Source organism: Trachurus trachurus (assembly GCF_905171665.1).
Source record: "Trachurus trachurus genome assembly, chromosome: 2".
In the NCBI taxonomy this organism is placed as follows: Eukaryota; Metazoa; Chordata; class Actinopteri; order Carangiformes; family Carangidae; genus Trachurus; species Trachurus trachurus.
In genome coordinates, this window is record NC_139914.1 from 12,763,465 (window position 1) to 12,773,259 (window position 9,795).

Sequence of the window (9,795 nt, forward strand, 5' to 3'; positions counted from 1 at the left end):
AAATGACAAACCCTGTGTGTGTGTAAGCTGCTAGTGAATCCTGCGGACTGAGAAACCCACTAAGACAGGAGGGGAGGGAAGGAGAGAGAGAGAGATGGATGTTAACACTAGAGTTTAACTACAAAAGCTCAACTCTTGTTTTATATATATATGTATATACATATATAAAAAAGAAACACTCATAGAAGACGACACTGAAAAATCAAATGAAATCCCTAAATATGAGCGCTTGTCCTGCAGGATTCACAGCCCCCGGAGTCACAGACGTCCCTCTGGATGTCAGGTTTAACAGTCCATAATGCCATTGTGTTGCACAGTTAAAGTTGAATTGCAGAAGTATCATATTTGTAAAATCATGAGAACAAAGACAATAAAATTATTAAGATTTATGGTGTAGTTATGTCTTGGTTCTTGTTTTTTTGTGTTGAAATGTTGAAATGTTTTATGAGTATTAGTATGTATGAATCTGAATCTGAATATATGTAGCCCTAAGGCTGTTGTGTTATCTACCTTGTGTATGTTATTTTATGGTTCCTGATCCATATTTGTGATTAACTTTTACATTTTAACTTTTATAATAGTAGAATAAAAAGTTCAGAAGGTTTTAGATAATATTTTAATATAGGCTTTCTATGGGTTTTGTTATTTCTCACTTTAGTTTTTTTTTTTTTTTTTTCCCCTCATGTGATCCAAGGTCCTCTCACTTCCTACATAGATGTTAACTTTTACTTTCGTTTTTAGGGTTGAAGTTTGCGTCGTGCTCGGTCTTTTCTTTGTTTTATTTCTTTGTTCTTTTTTTTCTCTTTTCCTTTAAAACGCCTCTAAACTAAATCATCAACAGCAGCTGATCTGACTCGTGTCGCCGTGTTGTGGTTATTTATCGACAGGACGATGTTGAAGTGGATTATTATCTCCGTGTCATTGATTATCCTTGAATTTGGCCCCGTCTGCGCCAACGCAGGTATGTGAAGCGATTTCATACTTTATTCTTTAAGTTCTTATACTAACCTGGGCCTTTATATCTAAAAAAAAAAAAATCATAATGTTAATGTAAATATGCATATTTTCATAATATTTGATCATTTTACTCATTTTATAGTCGTGCGGCAGCGAGGCCACACCCTAGGCCTTTTCGTATCCCGTTGTAGATTACTGTGACTATAATAACAATAATCACTATTGTTTCTATCGATGTTCAGTTAGAATTTAATCAGAAAAGTTAATTTTTAGTTAGAAAAGTTAATTTTTAGTTCAATTCATGATAATTTCATTCAATTACACTGCAGTTCAGTTAGGAATAGGTAGGCTACATACCTGAAGCGACGCGTTTTCCTTGTTTGATTAATATGCTAATTATTTCCACAATGAGTTATTATCAAATGCAGATCTTCTGGAACATCAACATGTTGCTTGCTGATTATTAATGGATGAAAAAATGATTGTTCCCCCCATGCATTTTTAACATTTGTATTCTTCTCATTGTGCAGCTGCACCTCAGTATAAGAAGACAGGGGACACAGTGGTCCTCTCTCCAGGCCCTGTGACTGAGACCATCACAAAGATCACATGGAAGCACAATGCTGACATGGCCATGGAGTGGTTCCAGGGCAGCACTGATGCTTACCGCCAGTTTGAAGGTACGTTCAGCCACACGTTCACTGTCATGAGTTTTATCCTACCTGAAAGCAATCTTTGAATTTTGACCTGTGTGCTAACAATAGTAAACTAGAAAATTTCCTCTGGGGAAATTTTGAAAGGCCCACGGGGCTACTGCCGGTTTTGCCATCTCTGTCAACATGGGAATCAAACCCACAATCTTAAGGTCAAGACAGAGCTGATCAGACACACGATCATCTTTCTATAAGCACTGATATGGAGGAGCTGTAACCACATTAGGTTAACTGTGTGTGTGTGTGTGTGTGTGTGTGTGTGTGTGTGTATAATCACATTAAGTTACCTGTGTGTGTTAGAGTGTGGGAGAGAAGTGCGCGCTTCCGCGTGCATTTGTATGTTACCTGTGTGTTTTGATGTGTGTGTGTGTGTGTGTGTGTCATTCATTTTTCTATACCGCTTATCCTGTACTAGGGTCACGGGTGAGCTGGAGCCTATCTCAGCTGACTTTGGGCGAGAGGCGGGGTGTGTGTGTGTGTGTCTGTAATTGTAATCACATGAAGCTGGCTCTAGAGTCTGTGTGTGTGTGACTGACTTGACACATAGTTAGTTAGTAGCTGCATCCTGTGTCAGTCTGATTTAGCTGTGTCTCTGTTTATAAACATTTAAACGAGCGCCAGGTGGATTGTTTATGAAGTTAACGAGCTCTGGCCTGAGGATCAAAGAGGTTACCACGGCGATAGGGGCCCCCGCAGGCTGAGACAGACAGAAACGTGGAGAAAAAGAGCGATTTTCTCCCTCTGCACCGGTCTCACATTTAGGCTTACTGTGACAAAACGGTAACTCCTATCAGAACAAAACACAGATCACGTTGCTGTAAGGACTTCCTGAAAAATTTGGTACGATTTGGTGTTTCTACAGTAAATATTTTGGAGACGCTGGCAGTTTTAAAACACCGGGCCGTTCTGCTTCTCTCAGAAAATATTTGTATTGGAGTCAATGAGGAGCAGAGACAGACGTGGCCGCACTCAGAGGCTTATTCTGTAAATTCTGTAAGTCACTCTGATATTTTGAGCACATGATATGAGAGATAACAAGTTTGTCTTACAAATTCTGAAAAAATTATGTATGTAGAGTGTAAATTGTGGCCGGGCCGAGTGTGGAAAGAGAAAAAATCTGGAGTTTTTCTGGCATCTCTCCCACTCTAACCGATGATGTCACGCGCTCTGACACGAACATTCCGTGCAATACACAACCATTATAATCTCATAATTTCTCCAAAAATGATCATGGTCATTGAACAGGGATTGATCAAAAACTATATGACCTATCAAAACGTGGAGTAATACGACAATACACAAGACTTGTGTCTACTGTTTAAAGTTTAAATGGAGTCTCTAGGTGAAAGTATGCCTGAGCAGTAGACGTTTGTTAAACTCCAATGATTGGTCTTTTTCGCTCTTTTTTTTTCGCCTGTCCCATTGACTTCAATGCAAAATTATGCGCAAAAGTAATAGCACACAGATCCCGATCAAACCGCACGTTTTGATATATAATTTGTCTAGTAGCGAACCAAAATCTGGCCGGAAGATGAAGAAAGAAAACTAGGAAAAAATCCACACAATAACCCTGCAGCTATTTCATAGCTGTTGGGACCAGTGCCCGGTGCGATGGCCCGTGGCCCTAATTAAGGGCTCATTTCAATGTGTTTTGGTCAATTGTGAGGCATCTTTACATTTTATTAGCCCTTAAACTACAGATAATAGCCTAGATTATCCACTCGATATACTGGAATATAATAATTAGATTCATTATGAATTGAGGATATTACAGGGATGCAAACAGCGCGCCGAAAAGCGAAACTCGCTTTTTTCATGACCAATTAGGTGACTTGTGTGAATCATTCAGATCCGAAGAGTTTTTGTTTTGAGGGGGGGGGGGGGTCTCAGCGTCTCAGCTGGGGTCAGTAAAATGTTTTTCTAACAGGCTGACAGTGACAATCACGTGAAACTGAGGCGAACTCATTCATGGTTTCTGATCATACTGATAACTGCCGACCTCCAATGTAGACGCGCGACGTGCGCGCTCGTTACCCAAAGCGGCGCGTATCCGCGTGCAGTCGGTACGTACATTACTGTGTCAGGCAGGTGTTTCCCACGGAGCTCTGCCCCGTTTCAGAGGTGAAGGAGAGACGTCGCCTCCGCGATGTAGAATGTGTTCAATTAAAGTGAAACTAACACATTATATAGGCTATGTCCATTACACACTTTTAGGCCTTAAAATGTCTTAAATTTGTTGAATTATTGTGTTCAAGTCTTAAATAATTTTAGACAGGTCTTAAATTTTCTTATGCCCACCATGGGCGAGCATTTCACTCGCATTTGCCCCTAAAAAAAAAAAGACATGTGTGAACCGGGAAAATCACAAAAAAGAAAGAGCACAACCTGCGATTGGTCCAAAACTACAAATCCCACAATCCTCTGCCTCAACAATAACAGTAGTTAGTGTAAGTAAGGGAGAGTGGAGCTGTCGGTGAAAAGAGGAAACAACACCACGTCTGGTCCTGTTCTATGTTGTTCGTTCACACCGTCACCGTTTATTCGTTACGTCCGCGGTGTAAAAGGCCGTGACGCAAAGACGCGATTAGGCGCGAGACGCGGTAGACGCGACTTTTTTTTTTTGCGACGCAATACACGCGATTCTTTTATGGCGACGGGACCCTCGCGTCTTCGTCCTTTTCATCGTGTTTGGTGGGAAGACCCACAGGGGCTTCCCACACAAACACGAGGAACGCTTTTTTTTCGCGCGAGCTTTTACGCGCAACCAAACGCGAGATACGCGAGAAATGCGATTTATCGCTCGTTTTCACTCGTTTCAAAAAAAATTCACGAGCCCGCCAACAACTTTTTTTTTTTTTTTCAAAGGAGGTTCAACTGGACTTAGTTATTTGTCTAGGAAGACGTTTCACCTCTCATCCATGAGGCTTCATCAGTTCATGTAGCATCTGACCAGGCTGGGACTGGACCAACTAACTGGTGTGGAGACTCAGTATAAGTCCAGTTGCTTTCGATTTAACCTCCTTTGAAATACTATGACCTGGACAAATGAGAATATGCACAGGCCTACAAAAACATTTCTGCGCTCACCAACCATGGTTGAGGTCACAACGCTGCTGTAGCTGCTCTGGAAGTCCGAGACACTGAGGCCAAACGCCGCCGTCGCTTCTGATCCATGACGGCGAGTTCCGGGCTGATGAGCTACAGAGGATCAGCAGGACGCTATACCCAGTACCGGCCAGCTCAGTACAGAGGGGGGGGGGACGATAACGTGACGCACAGTATACTGTTATGAGACACATTATGCATCCCAACTGTCTTTTTTTTTAGAGGATTTTTTTTTTTTTACCAAGAATGCGCCCAAAAAAATCATGATCCAGGGGCCAAAATTCGAAACAAATATATATTTTTTTAAATCATAGGCTAATTCTCATTATTCTCCTGATGTCGGTTTAATGTAAAGCTGATTGCGGTCTCTGATTACACTGGTAACATCCTTCCTATTCACCTCCAATGTAGACGCGACGTGCGCGCTCGTTACCCAAAGCGGCGCGTATCCGCGTGCATTCGGTGCGACGGCGCCGCCGTTTCCCCCCCGTGCATGTCCGTTGCTGTGTCAGGCAGGTGTCTCCCACGGAGCTCTGCCCCGTTTCTACGGTGAAGGAGAGACGTCGCCTCCGCGATGTAGAATGTGTTCAATTAAAGTGAAACTAACACATTATATAGGCCTACATGTCCATTACACACTGAATGGGATGTTAAATCCCATGTCTTTATTTCTTCTGTTTATTTTAATAGTATATGACTAACATTCAGTGAAGACCTAAAAATCAGTATCTCCAAAATTGAAATATTGCAATGGTTTTTATTTTTTTTAAGCATTTTTAATCTAGAAATGTTGGCCTTCTGAAAACTGTCCATCTATATGCACTCAATACTTGGTTTCTGGAAATTGACTTTTCTGTGATATTGTTAATGGTGAGGCCCCCCCCCCCCGCCCGCCCGCCCGCCAGACAATTCCTCTCTTTTTTGGTCCTGACCCGTTTGCATCGCTGATATTAACGTTGTGTCCAACCTGTCTCCTTCTCAGTTCGTGGGTCTCTGAACAGTTCAACTGGAGCGATGACAGTTTCAGGACTGACTGTGGAGGACAGCGGCCTCTACACACCTGAGATCAACAACCAAGTGCGTGTTGCGATGGAGCTGCAGGTGATCGGTGAGGCAGCAGTTTTATATGAAGTCACAACATGTGAACTGTTTGTCTTCACTCTCAGTTCTAATGTCTCTTCATGTCTTTCCTCTCAGCTCCTGTCTCCAAACCCACATACACAAAATCATGTAACAAAGAAGATGAGAGGATCTGTAATTACAAGTGTGAAGTCGACACCAAAGATGCTGAACCAATCAGCATCATGTGGACATCCGATTTCCAGAACTCAACGGAGACTTTATCTATCACACCGGTATGAACTGGGTTAGACTTTAGACGCACTACATGTTGATACTACAAAGGCACCATATTAGTAAATGTGTGTGTGGTGTGGTGTGTGTAGCTGACAGCGTCTGGTTTTGACTTTGTGCAGGAGAGGCAGGAGAAGTGGTTCATGTGTGTGGTAAAAAACCCAGTCAGTGAGGAGAGCGGTGATGAAATCCTCAACCCCTTCAACGGTGAAAATACTTCATCATTTTATTAAAGTTCATAATGTAACACAATGTAAAGTGATTGTTTATTATTTGACTGCTGCTTCTTTAAACTACTTTAAACTTGTCTAATTGTTTCTTTCTTCTTTCATGTTATAGCTGCATCAAGTATAAGGACCTGGATCATCATAGTTGTGATTCTGCTTGTCGTCGTCATCCTTTTTCTTCTCTTCATATTCTTCATGGGTAAGATGATGATTGAAATTCTTCTTAATGCTCACAGCTTACAGTTACACATGATCAATTTAAAATAGGACTATTTCCTGTTTACTTTTAAATTGAAACAGATTTTTTGAAGTTTAAGAGTGCACTGTTTTGACAGTAAACAAATGCTAATTTTGACAATTCTGCCAATTCTGTGGTTTTTGACAGTGAAAAGGAAAAAAAGGGCCAAATTCTACAGGGGTAAGAGTCCTGAGAGAGAAATCCTTCCCTCTCAGATGTTGAAATTCTCCTTTAATGCTCAAAGCTCACAGTTACACATGACACATCAAAAAGATTTCTAAGTAAAGTTTAAGAGTAAAAAGTAAATGAGAATTTTGACTGTGGTCGTTTGACAGTGGAGGGACGCAGAACCCAAGATGAGAATGTGGTTCTGATACCTATGGAGTCTTCAGTCATCCCCATGGATACAGGTGAGGACAAACAGGGACACAAGTGATGCCAGGACATAAAATCAGAGATGTTATGATAACGGCCGTTGACCTGTGTGACCCTAACCACTCTTTGAACATTTAACAGAGGCTTCAAATCACCAAGACACATCAAACCACAACACAGCATCCTCCGTTCCCCAGGAAAATGGTGAGTGAAACGTTTATTAGAAAGGTGATGGAAGAACCTGAAGCCATGATGCACCAAGGTGGAAGTTTTGTAAATGTGTCAATTCTTTACCGACCTTTTCAGGAGTCCAAGAAACATCTGGTGAGAACCAAACATCTGCAGAGGTCAGACCATCTGCTGAGGTCCAAACATCTACTGAGAACCCAACAAAAACATCTGCCGAGGACAAAACATCTGCTGAGAACCAAACATCAGCTGAGGACAAAACATCTGCAGAGGACCAAACATCTGCTGAAGACCGAACATCTGCAGAGGACCAAACATCTGCAGAGGACAAAACATCTGCAGAGGTCCAAACACCTGCTAAAGACCAAACATCTGCTGAGGTCAAAACATCTGCTCAGGTCCAAACATCTGCTGAGGTCAAAACATCTGCTGAAGACCAAACATCTGCTGAGGTCAAAACATCTGCAGAGGTCCAAACACCTGCTAAAGACCAAACATCTGCTGAGGTCAAAACATCTGCTCAGGTCCAAACATCTGCTGAGGTCAAAACATCTGCTGAAGACCAAACATCTGCTGAGGTCAAAACATCTGCTGAAGACCAAACATCTGCTGAGGTCAAAACATCTGCTGAAGACCAAACATCTGCTGAGGACAAAACATCTGCTGAAGACCGAACATCTGCAGAGGACCAAACATCTGCTGAAGACCGAACATCTGCAGAGGACAAAACATCTGCAGAGGTCCAAACATCTGCTGAAGACCAAACATCTGCAGAGGACCAAACACCTGCTGAGGACAAAACATCTGCTGAAGACCCAACATCTGCTGAAAACCGAACATCTGCAGAGGACCAAACATCTGCTGAAGACCAAACATCTGCAGAGGTCCAAACATCTGCTGAAGACCAAACATCTACTGGGAACCAAACATCTGCTCCATCCCCAGAACCCACTGAGGAACCAGGTGAGTTGAACTTGATGCAACAGAATTGTTCCCTAAGGTTCAGTACTCAGTATTCCAGGATAAGAACAAAGATTTATTTTACTTTATGTGACAGAGTCGCCGGTGACATCCGAGCCAGGTGACCAGGAATCATCCAATCAGGACGAACCTGCAGCTCCCTGCAAACCAGAGCGGCAGCATCTTAACCCTACTGTAATAGTCAACAACAACATCACAGCAGGTGAGGAGATTTAGTTTACACCAAACAGAAGACATGGTCAGATGAGAACATGTATCCATCCTGCTGTAAAACATTTAAACCACCACTACTGATAAAAGTGCAGTTAAATTCCAGATAGAGATCATTTTATAATCTAATTATCACAGATTGTTTCTGATTTATCCTTTGACAGCTACGAAGGTGTCCAATGACAAAGAATCATCCAACCAGGAGGATCAGGCAGCACATCTACAGAATGAGGTCCAAACCTGAAGCATCTGCACCTCACATCTGTACACCACTGGTTCACATTGGCAATATGACTCCGGGCAACTTGGTGTTACAATATTTGCAGCACTTTGAAGACACGTGTGCAATGGGATACCTGAGAGATTATGTCTGTGATACATATTGATTTATTTGTGCTTGGTAAATACAGGATGGTGTTACTTAATACAAATATAGGAAACCACAGTCGCTCCCACAAGTAGCAGCAAAGAAAAGGCTGATTTTAGCACCAGGCTGTGGCTGCACTGAGATTCACTATTTGAATACATGGTTGGTGCTAAATGAACTGAAACATCCTGGTATTTATGTATTTAATTTATTTTTTAAACTCAGTGGGCTGATCAGATTACAGTGCAGTTTTCTTCTCTTGAAGCTTGAATGTAAAACCGATGCAAAACTGAGTTGTCTTAGTATTTAACAGCATTTAAAGCTGCTCATGGGACCAAAAGACAGAGACACTATTTATTGAGAGAATGTATTTTGGTTTTAGATTTAGTCTCTTGTATCTGCCCTGCCACCACTACCCCTGTTTGTCCACCAGAGGTCACTAGCTAAGTTTGTAGATAAAGATGTACAGGAGATGTGTTTTTTAAAAGGAGTATGGATGTGTTGAAATGAATCATGTAAAAACATAGGTTACTGTGAAGCTTTTAATAGGTTTTATACAATTGAACTGTGTTGAGGATCTCCCAAAAGATGAAATGTTGTGTTTTTGTGCCTTAACGACTCCACCTGACTGAGAAAAAGGGAACAGTGGGTTTAGATCCAGTTACAACGACAATGACAGGCTGTTCACATGGATCTCCAAAAAAAAAAAACAGAAAAGGCGAAAGCACAGCACAGTACTGTATAAATGTCGCCCGGTTCACTGAAACACAGCATCACTCAGGTACTGATCACATACCAGCCAAGATTCACCTGTGGCAGCTGTTCTGTGTTTACAATGAGGAATCACACAGCCTTAAATGAAAAGGGAATGTAAACAGTACTGTATAGAATATCTAAATGAGCACTGAAAATGTGGATTTTTATTTTTTCACTGATAGTTTTTTACGGTTAAGGCAATAAACGTATTCTGTGCTCACCTTTGTTGCATTGCTCTTTTTTTTTGTTTTTAGCACCTGTGTGGAAGTTAAATGCTGTTTATGCTTTTATTTTGTTATTTAAACCATGAAATATGAAGACGTT

At 41.5% G+C, this 9,795-nt stretch overlaps 1 protein-coding gene across 1 annotated transcript; it reads left to right on the top strand.

The window, feature by feature from the left end:
* Positions 1-721: 721 nt before the first annotated feature.
* On the top strand, positions 722-9,600 carry LOC310998219 (uncharacterized protein). Its single transcript, XM_083988161.1, has 12 exons — positions 722-961; positions 1,488-1,637; positions 5,758-5,883; positions 5,973-6,130; positions 6,251-6,335; positions 6,468-6,554; positions 6,741-6,773; positions 6,929-7,003; positions 7,110-7,172; positions 7,275-8,120; positions 8,215-8,340; positions 8,513-9,600. Exons 1-12 carry the CDS (start codon positions 892-894, stop codon positions 8,590-8,592), a joined length of 1,899 nt encoding a protein of 632 aa, XP_083844287.1. The 5' UTR covers positions 722-891; the 3' UTR covers positions 8,593-9,600.
* The last annotated feature ends 195 nt before the right edge of the window (positions 9,601-9,795 follow it).

What these genes read in the sequence shown, in the direction of transcription:
- LOC310998219 (XM_083988161.1), top strand. Translation starts at nt 892, where the DNA reads ATGTTGAAGTGGATTATTATCTCCGTGTCATTGATTATCCTTGAATTT. An exon ending in GATGGAGCTGCAGGTGATCG is followed by an intron (nt 5,884 to 5,972) that starts GTGAGGCAGCAG and finishes CTTTCCTCTCAG; the next exon opens with CTCCTGTCTCCAAACCCACA. An exon ending in CAACAACAACATCACAGCAG is followed by an intron (nt 8,341 to 8,512) that starts GTGAGGAGATTT and finishes ATCCTTTGACAG; the next exon opens with CTACGAAGGTGTCCAATGAC.